This window comes from Petaurus breviceps, unplaced genomic scaffold (assembly GCF_028583685.1).
Source record: "Petaurus breviceps papuanus isolate PSGF00001 unplaced genomic scaffold, PetGlider_PUasm1.0 90823, whole genome shotgun sequence".
Classification (NCBI taxonomy): Eukaryota; Metazoa; Chordata; class Mammalia; order Diprotodontia; family Petauridae; genus Petaurus; species Petaurus breviceps.
Window position 1 is genome coordinate 2585059 of NW_027187352.1, and position 20117 is coordinate 2605175.

Consider the following 20117-nt stretch of genomic DNA (forward strand, 5'->3'; position numbering starts at 1 on the left):
TCTGAATAATAGAGGAGTTTATATCTGATCATCAAGGTAATTTGGAGTCAATGGATTTTGAACATGTGTATGGAGGGAGGGGAAGAGTGGGGCAGGCAGGGGAATCATGGCAATGACAGTCATTTCTCCACATCAGGAAAATAACTTTGATAGCTGAATAGAGAATAAATCAGAATGGAGAGAAACTCGAGGCATGTAGAGAAAATCAGAAGGCTATTGCAATAGTTTCAGTGAGATACAATAAAAGCCTGTACCAAGTCTGTGGTTGTATGAGTGGAGAGAAGAGGACATATATGGCAGATGCTGCAAATGTACAAAAAAAAAACCAGATTGGATATGCAGGGTGAAAATGAGGAATAAAGGATGACATGAGATTTTTGAACTGAGGTGACTAGGAAGATGGTGGTACCCTAGAGTATAATAGAGAAGTTTGGAAGTGGTGTGAATTTAGGGGGTAAGTATAATGATTCAGTTTTGGACATATGTAGATTGAGATATCTATAAGCTATGTCTGAAATGTTCATTTGACAGTTGGTGATATGGGACAGTATCTTAACAGAGATTAGGGCTAGATATATAAATGTGAGAATCATCTGAATAGAGATGATAATTCAAACTATGGCAGCTGATGAAATTACCAAGTGAGAAAAACAGAGGAAAAAAAAAGAAAACACAGTCCACAACAGAGCCTTAGGATATATTAGCAGTTAGCAGGTATGACATGAAGATCAAGAAAAGTTAACTGAGGAGTGGTCAGATAGGTTAATGGGGAAAACAAGAAGGAGCATCATGAAAGAAACCCACAGAGGAGAGAGCACAATAATGTGGGTCAACAGGGTCAGATGCTTCAAGAATTAGAGCAGGATGAAGACTGAGAAAAGGTCATTAGATTTAGTAACAGAAAGATCATTGGTAACTGGAGAGCAATTTCAGTTGTATGATGAGGAACAGTGGACAGACTGCAGGGATTTAGAAGAGGAACAAATGCTGGAGGACCTAAATGTAGACAACATTTTCAATGAATTAAACTGAGGAGGGAAGAGATGATTTTATATTCTCTCTCTCTCTCCCCCGCCTCCTCCCCAGGACAGTATAACCTAGTGAAGGTTTTTTGAGGATGGGAGAGACCTCTAAATAGGTTTGTAGGTAGCAAGGAAGGAAATATCAAACAGAAATTGAAGATGAGAGAAGACTGGGTATTACAGTGGGGGTAAGTTGCTGGAGAAGATGGGAGGAGATGTAATCAAAAGTACATGTAAAGAGGTTGGCCTTGACAGGAAGAGTGGCCTCTTCAATGGGTATACATGCTGTTGGTTTTTAGTCTAGTTTTGACCAAAAAAAAAAAAAAATGTTCCAAAAACTTTTCTATATCTTTTAAACTTATAATGTGTTCTGAGAATCTATCCTCTTCCTCTTTTGTGATGAGAAAATTTTGCTCTTTCTGAAAATGCCTTGGGATAATGAGCCGAAGGCACAATTTTGTTTGGATATATTCTAGATCCATCACTGTCCATTTTATTGTGTCATAAGTATATGCTGTTTAGTGTTATAGGTGTTAATTGCTCTAAATATGTTCTTTCCATTAAGCTTGAACTTCAAAATGTCAGGTTCTTGACACACAAAGCCTAAGCTCTCTCCTGGATAGTCTTATAAGCCATGTGCTTTACTTTAAGATGATCAAAATATTTCTAAGTATCATCTTATTTGACCTCTGGATTCAAGGTCAGAGGCTTAGGTCTTTAACATTCAATAGTCCATAATAAAAATCAGAAGATTGGACAAGTTTTTTTTATATTGCTCATGAGCAAGATAAAGACAATATCATTTTGTTCCTACTTGGTATGGTACTGAACAGGGTTGTGCTGAGTATCAAAGGAGATAAGTGTGAAAGTCCTTTGAAAATAATGGTGTATAAATTATTAAATATTTAGCAGTTGTCTGAACAAAAATGTCACACGGATGTTACAAATTGCAAATGGCATACCAAGACAGTGTTATCTTCCTACAAATTAAGTCTGAAAAGTTAATGATATAATTTAACAGAGAAGGGCACTGCTCCACATGGAGCTGTGTTGGGCTGGTGGGTATCAGGATGACTGAGTCCAAGTTTCACCTCTTGACACATAACGGTAGTAGAACCCTGTTCAAGCTCTTAACCTCTCAGTACCCCAAGCACCTAAGATGATAACCAGTATAAGAGTTGTTTATCTGTTTAGTAGTTTCCTCACTGGGAATTCCCTAAATTACTGAAATCACAGGTCTAGACAACAAAAATTAAATGGGGAACAAAAGGTCTACCTGCTCCAGACTTTCTGGATAACATGAACATGGAATAAATTCCCTATTTTGAAATTGTTTAATCCTTGTGGCTTCTTTGTACAACACCAAATTATACCATCACTTTGAGAGAGTGAGCTAATTCTTCTGACAGCAGTTCCATCATTTCTATAATAGTTACTAACTGGTCATACTGTTCCTGATGTCAGAAAGTTTTATTCATTATCTCAATTTGCTCTACTTTATCAAAAGCACTTTCTGGGGTGTCATACTTTACTTTTTATTTCAGGTCTTATGGCTTCTTTTTGTAGGTTCAGTTTCCCTCTAATTCTCTTATCCCCTAAATCTGGGCAAACATTCCAACCCACAAATGTAACCCAACCTGAAGAATTCACTGATGTTTAAACACTCAGGCTTGCCAAATACCTTTAAATTTCTTAATCCTTATTCTGGCCACTACAATTGCTCCATCATGTCAGGCAGCAGGCCCCTAACCAGTTTCCTAACTCCAATCCTATTCTTTAAGCCACCAGAGTCATCTCCCCAAAGCATTCTATTGCTCAAAAACCTTCAATCCCCCCCGCCCCGAAAATATCTACAGAATAAAATCCCAACTTTTTAGTCTGGCATTCTCTTCTTTCAGTCTGGCCCCAATCCACCACCACTTCTGCCTTTTTTCTTTCATTGCTATCTTATGTAGATCTTCCACCACAAGCAAACAAATTATCCTCTCTTTTAACACATTCCCAACTCTGTGGCTTTTTTTCCTTCTAAAAATGTAAGTCCTGCCTAAGACGTCTTCTTCTCCCCTTCCTCTGCCTAGTCTAACCCAATCAGTCCCTGGAGGCCTGGCCAACCCAACTGGAAATGACTGCTCCTTTGCCTCAACTCCTATAGCACTCACTACAATGAATGTGAACTGGTTTTTGTTTTTCACATAAACTCAGAACCTTCTAGTTAAAGGGGGCCTTAAAGAGCAGTGCTATGCTTTTCCAAGTTCACCCCATATTCACAAACTGAGAACCAAGAGTTGAAATGATCAGCTCAAAGTCACAAAGTTAATTACTAGTTAAGAATCAGAACTAAAATTCTAATATTATGAATTTCCTTCCATTCCAGGTGTTATTTCTACTTATACCACATTGAACCATAATCATCTTGAAGGCAAGAATCACAAAGAATACTTTATCTTATTATACACAACCTCCCACAGCACTTGCCAATCACATAGACAAAGATATGAACCAATGAATGAGGTATATGTAAAGGCATATGATTAAAAACCTCCAGTGCTTATGGATCCCATACCCTCTTGTCCCATACAATTCTGCCTTTGTCTATATGTAGTCCCTCTCAACTGATGTCCCTTTGTGAATAGATATAATAAAATCTCAAAATTCACACATGCATTTCATGTCATCCTTACAACCCTTTAAAAATGCATTCATGCTCCTATATATCAATTATTACTCTTTTTGACAATGTTCTTATACTCTCAAACAGAACTTTTTTGGAGTCTAAGAGTTTAGATCTCAGAGGCTCATATATCAGTATTTTTGTTCTCCCCGCCCCCATATAGTTAAGTATGGGGCATAGCAATGAGGAAGTCACAAACAGCCTACTAAAGACTTATCCCTTAAAGGAATCACAGAATCACTAATTTTTAGAGCCAGATAGTACTTTAGAGTTCATCTAATCAAAACTCTCCTTTAAAAGAGCAGGAAAACTCAGGTCCTGAAAGGAAAGTGACTTGCCCAAAATCCAATTCAATGCAATACAAAAAATATTTACCGGCATATTAAAAACCAGGTCTTCTGTATCATAATCAAGTTATCTTGTGCTACTCGGATCTATTCCAAGAGGAACTAAGTGTTATATTTGGCTTCCATTTCTTCATTGATATTAATATATAGTATATTGAACATGTTGAAAATGATTTCTCAGTGTGTCTCATTAAATATGAAAAGACAATTTTAAATAAAAGTTAATATGTTATAACTTATTAGATGATGCATTGTTACTCTAATTTTATTTTAAATTAATAATTTTTTAAATCCAATCTTCCATTAAAGTTTTATTCTCTCAGATTTTGCTAAAAGTACTTAAATAAACCAAAGGACAAAAGAGTTTTTAGGATAGTGCATTTTAAAAACAACAGAGAGAAGAATTCATGTTATTTGATGCAAACAGATTCAGTTTGTTTTATCTGAAGCCATGTCGTTGGCAATAAATACCAATAGCTTACATTATGGGAAGTTACTAAAGGATGTATTAGCCAAACCTCTCATGTGAATTACATAAAAAAAGCAAACTTGTCAATGGAGGATCCATCTATTTTGAAAAGTGACTACTATATATACATATATATGTGTATGTGTGTATGTATGCATGCATGTATGTATGTATATCATCATGCAAAACAAGCAAAACATCCAATTAGTTGCCTGCTAGAAAATTAGATAAAGGATCTGTGCATGAAAGACACAGAGAAATGGTAATTTGCTAGCCCTGTGCCCACAGTCCTATCTAAAAAGGTTTTATAAACAGCTTATCTTTATTTTTCATCTATCAGGTGCATATCTTTTGATAAAAATCATGTAGTTGTTGAAGGAAGAAGCAGAATAAAAAAAAAGTGCATCCAAGATGCACTAACTATCCATTTAGGCAGACAGCATTCTCTCTAAAGGGTCAAAGCAATATAACCCCCCACATAATTCATCTTCTCTGGGGTTTTACTCAGTTCAGTCCTCTGTGGCAGGAAATGGCAACACTATGCACAAAGGGTTTACCAGGATTCTCACCAAAAAAACCTTTTTCAACAACACAAGCTCTACATTGGCCTCTCTCTTTTTGTCTCTCCCAAGCACAGGTCTGTGCCACACATTATGACACCTAACCACATTTTTGCCATACATTGTTTCATAATTCTTTCATGTGAGACTTTTATCACCCCTTCCCCCCCCAAAAAAAAAAACTACAGAGGCAGTGATATCTTATCCTACCCTTTTTATGTATATTAGATTTTCTACCTCTATGTTCTGGAAAGAGTTGAAAAAAATATATTCCCAATGCAATCAGGAGAAGAACAAAGACAGAGAAAGTACTATCTGCCTGATAAATGAATATGATACCTACAAACTACACATCTTTTTTAATGTGGAAAGTCTTGAAGGAAATATAAATGAGTTGAACCCCTTAGGGCCAAGAACCTTAAAAGGAAAAGTATTAACAGATTACAGTTCATTTTCAGGAATGAATTATAAAATTCTGAATTTAGTCTATTTAGAAAACTTATCAAGAGGCAGAAATTATTTTTATATTGCAGTTTTTAATCATGAAAGTTAAAAACCCACAGAAACTTTTTCTTGGCTCAAATCCCTTAAGTTAATTAACAGAGTACCCTAATATGCTATCCTATTTATCAAGTCACTAACCTTTTTCCTTCTTCCATATCTGACCCCTGTGTCAGAGATGGAACTTGAATCCAGATCTTCCTGGCCTTGAGGCTGGCATTCTATCTATCTATTATGCCAGGCTGTTGTATGACCCTGGACAAGTAACAAACCTACTAGTCCTCTGGGTAGCTAAGACCAGTGGTGTCAGACTCAAAGAGAAACACCCTTGTGGCCACATATTGACTCTGCTGTAATATGTTTTTATTTACTTTGTTAAAAATTTCCCAATTACATTTTAATCTGGTTCAGGCCCACTCAGGAGTACAAAAATTACAAGGCATCATAATTCCTGACAAGCAGTTGTCATCAGGAAAAGGGCAGGAAACACGGGATGTGTCTTTTTGTAAAAGAAAAATGTGTAACATCCTTAAGTTCAAAAACTTTTTAAGCACTTTGTCAGGAGCTGACCAGCAAATTATTGTGAGCAAAATATTTTCACATGTTATTTTTTTAGGGATAAAAGTTTTTGGAGAGGTTTTGTTTTGGTGCCATTTACCAAATAAATATTTAATGGTGAAATACTTGCCTTTTTCCAATTCTTAAGTTTAGGATTATACAAATCTTTTTACAATGTACTGTATATCTTTTACAAATATACTTCATTCTTCCTGGGACTTATTTCAGGAATTCAGCTAAGTTTGGAGATGTTAAAACCAGGGAGGTGAAATTCTCAAAAAAACAAAATGACCTGTGATCTCATCAATTTGGAAGTTCCTTATAATGGTCAATCAATCAATCAACAACCAGGCATTTATTAAATGCTTACTAAGTGGCACTCCCTGTGCCACCTCCTGGGAAGGTAAATTAAAAATGATATAGTCTCTGCCTCAAAGTTTATATTCTGTGGAGAAAAGACCAAATACCTAACTAAAGATAAATAGAATAGACAAAATAAATACAAGGTAATTTAGATAAGGAGGGCAGTGGGAACAAGGGGGAATCTATAAAGTTTAATGTAGAAGATAGTACTTGAGCTGAGTCTGGAAGGAAACAAAGAAATCTAAGGGGCAGAGGGGACAACCATCACAAATGAGAGAGGAAAGATGAAATTTTGTGTTCAAGGACAGTATGAAGGCAAATCCGGTTGCACCACAAAGTGCAAGAAGGGTAGAGTAATGCATATAATTATGTAGCTTGCCCCAGTTGTTGAAGTTCTTTAAAAGCCAAAGAGGGATTTTAAGCTTTCCTGTTTGAAACTGTGCTAACTTTGGAGACATCCTTTATTTGATATTAGGACCATGAGAGGGAACCACTGCCATTTACTGAGCAAGGGAAAGATACTATCAGACACACACTTTAAGAAACCACTTTGGCAGCTATGGAAAAGATGGATTAGAGAGGGGACAGACTCTAAGCAGGGAAATAAATTAAGAGGCTAACACAAAAGTCCACGTGAGAGATGATGGGAGCCTGAATGAGGGTAGTAGTCATATAAGTAGAGATAAGGAGACAATGAAAGAAATTGGGAAAGTAGAAATTAAAAGACTTGGAAACAAGGACAGCTAGATGGTGCAGTGAACAGAGCACAAGCCCTGAAGTCAGATGGACCTGAAAACAAACCTAGTCTCAGATAACTTGTATGATCCTAGGCAAGTCACTTACCCCTCATTGCCTCCCACTACCTCCCCATCCCCATAAAAAGGAAAGACTTGGCAACTGAATGAATATGTGAGCTGAGTAAACATGTAGAGCTGAGGGTGACATCAAGACCACAAAAACTGTGTGATGGCAGGAATATCAGTACCATCAACAGGAATAATGAGTTTGGAAGGAAGGTGAGTTTGGAATAAAGTCAATGAGATACTTGATGCCCATTTCAACTATCCCTGCCTGCTCATCCTACTATGAAAAATGGATGAATCAGGGATGTTACTCATCAGCCAACATACCAAGGTAAGAGAGAGGGATGAGGGTACACTAGGAAAAGATGGGGATTTTCCCAATGTTACCTGCACAGTTACTGTGGGTTTCTGGGTCATGGTTAGATTAGGACTACCCTGAAGGGTAGACATATAGCACAGAAGATGAGAGACTTGGAGGTGGCAAAGTAGCAAGAGTTGATACAAGAGAGTGTTAGGCTAGGGGTTCAATAGGCTGTGTCAGAATAAGTCTTGCTATTGGAGATATATTGGAATGCAACCCACTTTCCAACTGTAACAGTTAAAAATAACATGAGACACTAAAGTTCTGAGCATGATCACTTAACTGGTAAAACACAAATCTACCAATAAATAGGATCTCAGCTTTCTCAATAAGCTGAGACCCTGAGTGAGGGGGAACAGTTGTCTTTTATAGGGTTTTGAAGAATACAGAACAAAGTACAGAACAGGGTAGCTGATATCAAAGTATAACAGAGATGACTGGTTATAGATCTGAGGCGAAGGGACTAGTTATAAGTTTAGTAATAGTGGCTAGGAATGACCTGCCTCTTTCCCTCCTTATGACTAAGAAGTGCTCATTGTTTGGAACAGTTACTTCCAGGTTACTGACAATGACCCACACTTTTGACAGCAAACCAGACATCCTTAAAAGACAAGTTATGGTGGAAAGATACTAGGTCTGAATTCCTTTGTATTCACAGGCATCCCCCAAGGTCAGTTAAATTATGTGAGGTAAGAATAGATAAGTGACTAGCAAGAAAACTGGATTTTTAAACTTAACCCATTATAGCCCAGAGACCACGACTTAAACAGTTACAAGACAATATCAATTGTAAATAGGATCAATAAATAAATGATACAGGATAAACTTAATCTTCTCACCACCTTCTGACCAGATGAGTCTTGTACCCTACCCTGATGTCCCAGTGTCAACTGTGGCTTCTATACCAGAGACCACTGTTTTGCTTGCTTTTTCTATACATTTTTCTTTGCACTAGAAATAACAGACCAAAAATGGCTAAGACAGAGTTGATACTATGATCTTACTTATCCTAGCTAAGGAAGTATCTAGTTGGTGCTGATGAATACATACATGCATGCGTGCACACACACACGCACACTCTCTCCCTCATACTGAAGAAGTTAATAGTCATGATTGCTGAGCCACTTACACAGGTACCTCAAGAATGGAGAATAGAGTCTACAGATTAAAAGCCTGTTAGCTGACCTTTAATTCCTGAAACAATTCAAGAAGACAGTATTAAAAATGGTTAATGAACTAGCAAAAGAAGTAGTGATTAAAGACTGCCATCCTGGCTTCAAGGAACAGTTATGGCAGGCTAATTCAAGACTATTAAATTTGTGGATCAAAAGAGTGCTGTAAATACAGTTTACCTACACTTTATCAAAGCATTTGACCAAAAAAAAAAAATCTCATACTATTCTTGAAGGAAAAGATGGAAAGGTGAGTAAAGATGATGACACAATAAGATGGACTGGGAAATGGCTTCCTGGCCAAACTCAAAAATTAGCCCTCAGGGGGCTCAATGTCAAGGCAAGGTAGCAGGAGTGGAATGTCCTAGGGAATGGTCATGGCTGGGCTGCCTGTGTTAACAGTTCTGTTAATGACTTGGTTTTGTAAAAGCAAAAGAAAAAAGAACACATCATATCAGAAAATTATATAAAGCTGGAAGAGATAGCTGACATGCTATATGCTAGAGTTAGGTCTGATAAAGATCATGCCAGGCTACAGTATGGGATGCAACCAATAAGATAAAATTCAATAGGGATAAACATAAAGTCTTATTCTTGGTTTAAAAAACTCAACTTTATAAGTATAGGACAGGAAGACATAGTTAGACAGCTCTTTGTCTGAAAAATATCTGGAGGTTTTAGGGTACTCCAAGTTCAATGAGTCAGGAGTCAAAAAACTTAATGTAATCCTGAAAGATCTAGCTTCCCAGCATAAGTAGATAACATTACTTATGTTATATACAGTACTATGCCATGGTGAGACCACACCTTAAGTGCTTAGTTCTGAGAGCTCCAGGTGAAGTATATTAATCAGCTGGAGAGCATCCAGAGTGAGGTTAAGTGCAGGGTCACTCAGTATTCATCAGAGGCTGTACTCGAACACAAGTCTTCTCAACTCTGAAGTTAGCTTTCTATATCCTGTGGCAGACTTTCCAACCAAGAGAACGTATGTCTTCACATAAGAGGACACTGGTTCTTGTGGAATATATGCCAAACACTGAAGATTCAGAGATCAATTAGAATCCTGTATTATTTTTTGGCACTTTTGAGGCCTCCTAGGCTGTAACTTCTGGATAACCCCTAAAGGCAATGTGATAGAGTGAAAAAAGCACTGGATGTGTATGACAGCCCCCCACCTCCACCCCTTTTCAGCTTTCTTTTATGTGTTGACTTCCCCCATTACACTGTAGGCTCCTTGAGTGCTTTTCATACAGTATCCTCAGTGTCTAGCACAGTGCCTAGTACAAAGCAAATACTTAATCAATGTTTACTGACTGACAACTTGGTTCTGCCACTTACTGTTACTCTCTGAGCAAGTCAGTTCCTCTGCCTGAGTCTCAGCTTCTTCATCTATAAAATGCTGTTCTAGATATAAATGTTGTCCTTATTATTCACTCAGAGTGGAGAATCTCCTACAGAGGGCTAGCTATAAAGAAAGAAAAAGATCTCTCTGCCCCAACTCTACCCAGCAAATAGTGCTAAGCTGCCTAACGTCTGATGGCAAAGCCTTTTAAACCACTCCACACAAGTCTTATCTTGCCTTATACTACCTATCTGCCTCCTTAAAAATGGTTTACTGATAACATTATTTTTCACATTTTCTGGATCTGGACAAAGAACTTGATTATTTTAAGACGTTGCCTAGCAATGTGGAACTTTTATTGGAGCTATGAAAGTAATTAAGCTTGTTCTTTCAAAAGGGACAAAGTGCCATTCCTAACAAACAAATAATGCAAGTAACTTTCTCTATCTTCTCCCCCTCCGACTGCAATCTTACCCTTACATGCTATAACACTGCAAAATCTACCTCCAACTAAGTAAATTCTTGGATTAGGTGGCACTTGCTATTTTGAGGATTGGTATATATTTGAGGTTAGGAATATCTACAAAAAAAAATATTAATTTAGAAAATTACTTTGGAATTTCCAAACCACACTTTTGAAAGTATGATATTTCTCTTATGCTTTTTCAGAATTAGAAGTTCAACAGCTTCCAGGGCATGTAGCTAGTAAAAACCACTTAGGACTATAATTTCTGTGTGAGGTACCTATATGAAAAATCAGGGATCCTTTGAAATATTGAAGTATAAAGTGGAGGTATTATAGCATTTTAAAAAAAGAACAGTAAATTCCTTTCTCCACTCCAGGCCTCAGTTTCCTAATCCACAGATTAGACAAATGTTAGAGAATTTGTACTAAGATCATCTGAAAGTTTTCTTGTATTTCTAAATCTTATGAAACTGCTGTACCAATTTTCCTTCCATGTTCAATGAGTGGAAAACAAGTAGAAACACTGCTGATTGTAAAAAAGCAATACAGGTATTTAATACTCTGGCACTAATAGGCATCTCTAGTTTCTCCTTAAAGGAAAAAGTTTTCTTTGCTTATTTGTGGAAGTCTTAACAACTTCCTCCCCTCAGTCATCCCTACCTCCCATTCCTCACACACCTTAAACACTCACCTGTTTTACATTGTATCCTGCTTTTGCACTTGTTTCAATAAACATAACATTGAGCTCTTTGGCTTTCCTCTCTCCCTCCTCAATAGACACTTGCCTGCAGAGAATAGGAAAAAAAAAAAAGATAAAGAGATGATTTGAGATAGAACCACAGAAAAAGTTCATTCAAGGAACTTTTGAGTATGAAACCTTCAAAATCCTGAGAATTAGTTTTCTCATTTAAAAAAAAAACAGGAATTAGTTTTTCTAAAGTCTTACAAAGAGTTAATGGGAAGCTGAAGAACAGAGAGAACTTAAACCTTTTTCTTGTCTTCTTGTATCCAATCTAGAAGAGATGTCAGCTGGTGTACACTAAAAGGGGTCAAGGATACTCAGCAGGAATTGCTAGCTAGGAGTCTTGAATATGGTATACTAAATATATTTAACATAAAGAATATTAAGTACATGCTCTTGATTATCAAGTGCCTGCAATTTGTAAGGTATTTTTGGAAATGCAAAAATAGTCTGGGGTATCTAAGAGCTCCTAAAATGAAATAGGTATCAACATGTACAAACACCCTGCTTAGTGCTTCCTTTAACCTTTTTAAATGTGGGCATTTGAAATGGAGTATTTCTTTTTGTACATCCAGAATGCCTCACACATTTTAAGTGTTTAATACTTGCTGACTGGGGCAGCCAGGTGGCTCAGCGAGTAAGAGCACTGGCCCCAGAGTCGGGATGACTTGGGATCGAATCTGGGCTCAGATACTTAGCACCACACCCAGAAATAACTGTCTGTGTAACCTTGAGCAAGTTACTTAACCCCAACTGCTTTAAAAAAAAAATACTTGCTGATTAACTGCATCTGGGGGACTACAGACTGGGAGCAATGATTAGGGGAGAAAGTAATTTAATATTACTGTTTGGAGAAAAAGTAATCAGGATGGGCATGCTCAAAACATACTCACTAGCAATAACAAAGAAATTGCTAGCCCTATTCTGTTTTTACCTTACTTTCAATAAATATAACATTCATCTCAGGGCTGAAAGCAATCAAGTCAGGAAACTTAAAAGTAATTAACAGGCAGATAATCTAGAGAGCTGATCATTTTTATACTTTTCAAGTGTAAATAAGTTGCTCCCTTCCTAAGACTCAGCTTCCTCTGTACAATACTTGCAATACTTACCTCAAAAGTGGTTAAGAAAGTGAATTGTAAACTGTAGAGTGCTACACAAATATAAGCTGTTACAATTCTTGTAACTCCTCAAATGACTATGACTTAGCTTTGTGATGAATGAGCTATTAGATTAATACAAATGTCCATGAAACAAAATAAAAGGCAATGCAAGGAAAATATTTAAAACTGGACCACAGCAATTCACTTTCAAACAGACTTTCTTAAAAAAAAAAGTCCAAAAAAATTTCCAAGCAAAAGATGTTCTTTTTATTGTATAATGAAGCCAACATTTTCAACACATTTGCCAATGGAATACACTGCCTTATACTCAGTCCACTCCCTTGCCAAGTATTTACACATGAATGTTAATACCACCCATCGTGCAATGTTATACACTGAAATTTGCACTTCTTAAAGGAGAGTGGTCAATATTCTTTAAGGCCAAAACATAACTGGCCCATTAAACTTTTTACTCTAAACAATCATTTATTCAAATTAGGGGCTTTCAAAGAAATTAATGCTAAAGCATGTGCATTCTGTATCCTGAAGATCATTTTACTCATTTCACTAAGATATCAAAATGAAGCGAAGCCTTTCAGGTCAACTCAAAAGTCTGATTTATTTATAACCATAAATAACTAAGGGACACAAAATTACTAAATAAAATACCCCATTAAAACATGGCTAGTAAAAGAATACTGCCAGGAAAAAAAAGGTGGGGTTTTAAGCTGTATAGACAAATAATTTTAAGATACAATTCATTTTTTTTTTTTAAGCAATTGGGGTTAAGTAACTTGCTTAAGGTTACACGGCCAGTTATTTCTGGGTGTGGTGCTGAGTATCTGAGCCCGGATTTGATCCAGGTCATCCCGACACTGGAGCCGGTGCTCTTACTCGCTGAGCCACCTGGCTGCCCCTAAGCAATGGGGGTTAAGTAACTTGCTCAAGGTTACACGGCCAGGTGTTTCTGGGTGGGTGCTAAGTGTCTGAGCCCGGGATTCGATCTCCAGGTCTTCTCAACACTGGAGCCGGTGCTCTTACTCGCTGTGCTACCTGGCTGCCCCAATACAATTCATTTTTAAAGCATTTTAAAGTAAGTTTTACATGTAAAATACTGCTTTGCTTGCAAGTCTCCTGATGTACAAGATTATTTATCAGTTTCCTCTATGAATTCTTACACAAAATCTATTGTAGGTAAGTTTAAATAAACCAAAACTCACTTCATTTTAATGACATCTTTTTTATGTTATGTAAATTAAAATATGTGTGTATACACACACACGGTAAAATGAGAATCAAATACATGTATAACTGAAAAAAAAAGTTGGGTGGGTCATATAATGAGAATGAAGGAAAACAGAAATAAGGAATGGCTGACAGCTGGCACTTTATGACAAATTTGCAGAAAGGCATAGGGGTAAATAACACAGGATGAAAAGTCACGGATGGAATGTTTTCTGCACGAATTAGGGTTACCAAAATCAAATCAAAATAAACCCAAAACCTGAAAGGCCATAATACCATACATTTGTAAGAAGCAAGCTACTTCTGTCATAAAATGCTGGCCCAGAAAATACAGTTAGCAACCTTACCAATCTTTGTAGTGGGATATCCAAAATGGATGAAATCATAGATCCACTCAAGTTTCAAAACAAAATTTAAAATAGGTCCTAAATTGACTGACACTATCCCTTTCAACAATATTTCCCAGGAGGCTAGGAGCAGGCTGCTCAAGGAAGAAATCAAATACACTAGAAGAAAGTTACTCCATACCTCTTGTCAGCAAGATCTGTTTTATTTCCCACTAGCATAATGATGACATCACTTCCCCTTTCTGTTCTGACATCATCAATCCATTTTGTGGTTTGCTGGAATGAGTTTACATCTAGTGTGGGAGGGTGGACAAAAAGATGAGTGTTATTGTAGATACCTTCCCAGGTAATGGAAAAACATACCACCCTGGCAGGGGCTGGCACATTAAGACCCACCCTCCTTTTAATGTGCCTGCAACATAACTCCATTTTATCTGATGACAGCTGTCAGTAGTTTAACTATACAGAAAAGATAGTTCACATATTGGAATAAATTTTTGCATTCTGAGATTTATAAAATAAGTACAATGGGTTAATTTTTTAAATTATGTATATATGTATGTAGTATGTATTTGTAAGTAGTGACAGTTGTGACAGATAACATGGTTTTATATTGCCTCTCTGCTTTTCCATCATTTACATTTATTTCACAAAGTAAAGCATGTCAAAAAATATGTCAGCCATTAAGTCCCAACAAGTCCAGAGAATTGGTAAAAAAAAAAAAAAAAGCTCAAGGAGCTTTTAAACATCAACGTTTGCAATGCTTAATCAGTTTGTGATCACTTTAACTATGGAAGAATTTAATGGTTTGGTATGCCAGAAGCACATGTAATAAAATGCAATTCTACAATTTGTAAGAACTCTCTGTTACAGCATTTCAAAATGCTTTAGTACAAGAAAAATAAGTAGTATGTTTAAACTCAAATTTGTAGCCATTTTTCTAGGAAAATCCCCTTATCCCCACCCTGGTCCCACCCATTTAAGTTAAAGTAAGCACAAAAACTTTTAAGCTGCAAAACTTGTCAATGCACAGTAATGGACATACATTTTTTGGAAGAGTAGTATAAAGTGGCAAGAGAGAAGCTTGCATGTAGCAAAAGAATATGAATTACAGACTAATTTAAACTGTTACTATCTTACTGTCAGATAAATCTAATTTATACTTCTTTGTATACTTCAACTGAATCAACAGTTAATAAACCACTCAGGCTCATAATATAATCAATTGCTATTTTTAAAAATAATCAAAATAACCTGGACACTGCCTTCTTCATATTTTGGTCCAGAGTCGTAATTTTCTTCATGAAGGGAGAGAAAGCAAACTCACTCCACCAATGAAGATGAGGCTTAAACCCTTGTCTTCCAGATGCAGAGGGTCCCCTATCCACTAATGCTAAGCTCCCTCTGTTGTTCTATCATATTAAAGTAAAGACTATTCTGGACCTTTTCTTTCTTTATCAAGTGGTGTTTAGATAGCATGGCTTACTTGGCTTACTTGATTTAGACTCAGTTGACCTGGCCTTGAATCTTGGCTCTCATGTTTATTTGCTGTGTAAGACAAATCACTTAACTTCTCTCATTTCCTTCATCTATAAAATGGGGAAAGTTGTTTGAAGGGGCTTTGTAAACTTTAAAGCACTATAGAAATCTGAATTCTTTAACCCACTTCATACATTAATTTCATGTGGAGAATTTCAGTAACCTCTTCTTCAGTAACCAATTCCCCACAGAAAATGCTAAGTAATTCAAAATGCAGTCTTTGCAAGAAGCGGTAGGAAAAGAGACCACTAATAGTTTAGTCTCTAAATTTTACATTCTTAGTGAGAAATGACAGAGTAATTTGTTAGCAAAAAAAAAAAAAAGTAAGTTTAGTCATGGAACCTAAATTCCATCAAATGAGAATGATTAACAGAAAAATGCAGTGTTGCAGTTTCTCCACCTCCTCATTCTCTGCCCCTATGGGCCATGACGTGAAGGTCGAGAAAAGTCAAGCAGCAGAAACTCCCTAAGAGTCTTAAACTGAGCCTTGGAAAACCAGAAAATTAAGAGAGATGCTTAAATTCATATAATTTATTTCCAAAGAAATTTTAGAGCCAGTTAGAAGAAAGAGAGGCATTCCTCCAATCAGTCATGGCTAAGGCCCCGGGGGGTTAGACTGCCATGATTAGGTAAGAGGAAGATCAAGTATTGTGTAAGTACAAACATATTTACAAAAATCACCAGAGTACATGTTTCTGATCTAGACTATCTATTCTAAATTTTGCTATGGTAAAGAAAATGTTTACATGCCAATATGAAAAATGAGCACATGATGACAGAGCATGCAGCTAAGCTAGAGGCTGAGAGGATTAGAAATGCAGAATTCCCCCCACTCACTTGTGATATCATAAACAACAACTGCCACAGTGGAGTCACGAATGTAGCTAGGGATCAAGCTCCTGAACCGCTCTTGACCTGCTGTGTCCCATAATTGCAACCGTACCTGACAACAAAATCAGTCAAACAGGCAAGAAAAATAAGAAAAGTCAACCCAGTGCAAAATACCTACTTGTGATATCGTAAACTACTACAGCTGCAGCGGAATCACGGATGTAACTGGGAATGAGGCTACGGAAACGTTCCTGACCCGCAGTATCCCACAGCTGCAGCCTGATCTGTGGGATGGGAGAAAATAAATAAAAAAAAAAAAAGGCAAACTAATACCAAAAATTAAAAAAAGTAATAGTGTTGTTTTAAAAGGAGGGGGGAAAAAAACAAACTCATGCAGGAATTAAAAGAATGAAGAGTGGATACAGGAACAAAGTGCTCAATCCCCATCCCATAAGGAAGCACCAAAGGCACTCATGCTACTTGGTCTGTTGGAACCTGGTGGAAGTGGTTGCAGGAGAGGAGAGATACAGCTTTCCTTCCCCAACCCTCCTCCCCCTTCCATCCTGAGATTCCAAACTGTTGGCTCTTCCAGACAGCAAATGGAGAATTCACTTGGTGGTGTAAGATTCATGATGATACAGGATAAAAACGGAGGCAGCAGTGAACAGGCTGCACAGATAACAGAAGGAAGGACTTACAGTTGGCTGGGCTGCCACCAAGTTCAGATGTGTCACTGTGAACCAGGGCCCAGGGGGAAAAGACCACTGGGATAATTAATGTTTTTCCTGCTACTAACTCAGCTATAAAAAGAAATGTTCTTTTTACTCAACTGTAAATAAGCCAGGTAGTTTTACTTTCTTATACTCAAATGGGAGAGGGAAAGGGGGAAAGGGAAGAGAGTACAGCAAGTACAAAGCTCTCTTTCTGCTGGAAATTCACTCCTAAAAATTCTCCAAATTAAGGAACTCAGAAGATCTGAGTTAAAATATAAAACAATATTCATAACACTGTTTCTCTAACCCAAGTTGATAACTTTTTTTTTTTAAAGCAAGCTATCAACATGGTGGTGCTTATCTAGATATTAATTTCTTTTTTTTCTTCCAAGTTCTGGCTTCTGTCTTCATTTTCAATGCAACAAGCATCTATCTCTGAAAAGTCCCTACAAGTATATACATTATAAGCATTCAGAAATGAGAAGCAAGTGTCTGACAAAATAAAACTTCCCATTTTCCTTTTACCATATTGCAACAAAGTATTATCTAGCAAAGATATTTTATCAGGCTATAGACCCATTTCTCCTCCAACCCAAATATCCCTTGATGCCTACACCTAGGAAACAAGGGATAAAATAGCCTTTTAAGCCTTTTCCAAGCCTGTAGTTCTTTCAATTTCTCTTCCTCTTGGGGTTCAAGGCAAAAAGCCTGTGTGAATCCTCTTCTCCTCATTATGTTCTAAGTGGATCACTGGGGTGGAGAGTAGGTTGAACACCAATATCTGTGTGATAACAAATAACTGCATAAATTGTTAAATTTCTAGGAAAATTCCATTAAGTTCTTACTCCTTTTGGTTCTAAATACTGGTCAAATCCTTGGTCTTCATTTTCTAATACAGAATACTAAAGAAAATGGCACAACTTAAATTCTACTTACTGTTCGATCTTCCAAATACATTGTTTTTGATAAAAAGTCAATGCCAATTGTTGCCTATAAAACAAAATATAAAAAGATGACTTTTAACATTAGCCAAATAATAGCAATTATCCCATGGCTCAGATTGGGAACTCTGGAAGGTATGAGATATAATAACCACATGACTGTCTCAACAGGAAAGTCTTTGATAAAACATGTACAACAATCATTTATCCTAAAAACCCTAAAAAGTATAGGCATGGAGGAACTTTTCTTTTAATATCTTAAAAAGTATGTATCTAAAACCAAATGTAAGCATTAAATGCAAAGACTAGAACCTTTCCCAATAAATATGGAAGTAAAACAATGATATCCACTCTCTGCTATTATTTGATACAGTTCTGAAAATGCTATCAATAATAAGATGATGAGTGAAAGAAATTAAAGGCATAAATATAGGTGAAGAGAAATTAAAACTACCCCTATTTTTTTTAAAAAACATGGTTTACTTGGAAAATCCTAGGGAATAAGCAAAGATTCTAAGACAGTAAGTTCAGCAAAGTTGCATGCAACCAAATAAACTTACATATATATATATATATGTATATGTACCGTGTTTCCCCGATAATAAGACACTGTCTTATTAGTTTTTTTGGACAGAAAAACACCAGAGGGCTTATTTTCAGGGGAGGGCTTATTTTAATGAACATTGACAGCAATTTTAATAAACAGGTAAATGTGAACAAAAAAATGTACCTTTATTCAATAAGCAAATCACTGGGGAAGCACAGGATGATGCGCTCACTGCTGCAGCTCTGATTGGATGCAGCTCGGAGCGCGGTGTGCGGTTCACGGGGGGGGGGGGGGGTGGGTGCATACGGAGGGTGCCGTAAGGGGGTGGAGCGCAGGGGATCACCTTCACTACAGTAGCAATCTCAATAGGGCTTATTTTCAGGATGGGTCTTATTATCGGGGAAACACGGTATATATGCATGTATGTATGTATGTATGCATGCATATATGTATGTATATATCAACCGTACTACTATACAATAATTACAAAATCTAAGAGGCAATAACAGAAAGGGAAGTTCCATTTCACACTACAGATAGGAAGACAAAAAAGCAGATAATTTCTGCCTTCAAAACAGGAAGAAAACAGCAAGTACAAAGAAAATTAAATATAAACTATAATACACTGTAGATACAAAGTTAATTTCTTCTGAGAAGACACTAGCAACTGAGAGAAACTTAGCCTTCAAGGAAGCTAAGCAATTTTTGTTAAAGAAGAAGGGGTACTTTCCAGGAATGACAGTCTATGCAAAAGCACAGAGGTAGGAAATGAACACATGACCAGATGGGTAGCTCAGTGGATGAAGCCCTGGGTCTGTAGTCAGGAAGACTTGAGGTGAGTTCAAATTCAGCCTCAAACACTAGTTATTAGCATGTGACTTTGGAGAAGTCACTTAACTCCCGCCTCAGTTTCCTCAATAATAAAATGGGGATGACACATCAATCTCCCAGGATTGTTCTGAGGATAAAGGGAGATATTTGTTAAGTGCTTAGAAGTTGCCTAACACATAGTAGGTGTTTGCCTGCCTTCTTTCCTTTGTATCCCATATAACCACCTCACAGTCCCACTTTATTCTCAAGTACTTACCCTCTTCCTTTAACCCTTCTTTCAATCAGCTACTAAATAATACCTTTTCTGCCTCTACAAATATCTCTTACATCCAATTCCTTCTCTTTACTCACACAGCTACCACCTTAGGTTAAAGCCCTCATCACCTTAAGGTCACTTCTATCAGAGTATTAGAATCATGACAATAAGTTCTTAATTGGTTTCCCAGCCTCAAATCTCTCCCTCTTCTAATCTATCCTAAAAATTCTTGTCAAACAGACCTTTTTTACTCAATCAATTCCAGTCGGATGAAATATAAGCTCCTGTTTAATTTGTAAAGGTCTTCATCACCATGTGACCCCAGCCTGTTATACAAACACACACACACACACACACACACACACACACACACACACACACACACAC

General features: G+C 37.0%; 1 protein-coding gene across 4 annotated transcripts in view; it reads right to left on the reverse strand.

The window, feature by feature from the left end:
* Positions 1 to 20117, reverse strand: part of RAB6A (RAB6A, member RAS oncogene family) — an 84168-nt gene that overhangs the window by 13904 nt on the left and 50147 nt on the right. For 2 of the 4 annotated variants that reach the window (XM_069070820.1, XM_069070818.1), the window contains exons 3-6: positions 18092 to 18145; positions 16449 to 16554; positions 14254 to 14365; positions 11327 to 11420 (exon numbers count right to left, since the gene is read on the reverse strand). In XM_069070820.1, the coding sequence (XP_068926921.1) occupies positions 11327 to 11420; positions 14254 to 14365; positions 16449 to 16554; positions 18092 to 18145 (366 nt within the window). Of the gene's footprint in view, positions 1 to 11326; positions 11421 to 14253; positions 14366 to 16448; positions 16555 to 16620; positions 16727 to 18091; positions 18146 to 20117 lie in introns of all 4 variants that reach the window. The other 2 variants (XM_069070819.1, XM_069070817.1) reach the window with 1 other exon arrangement.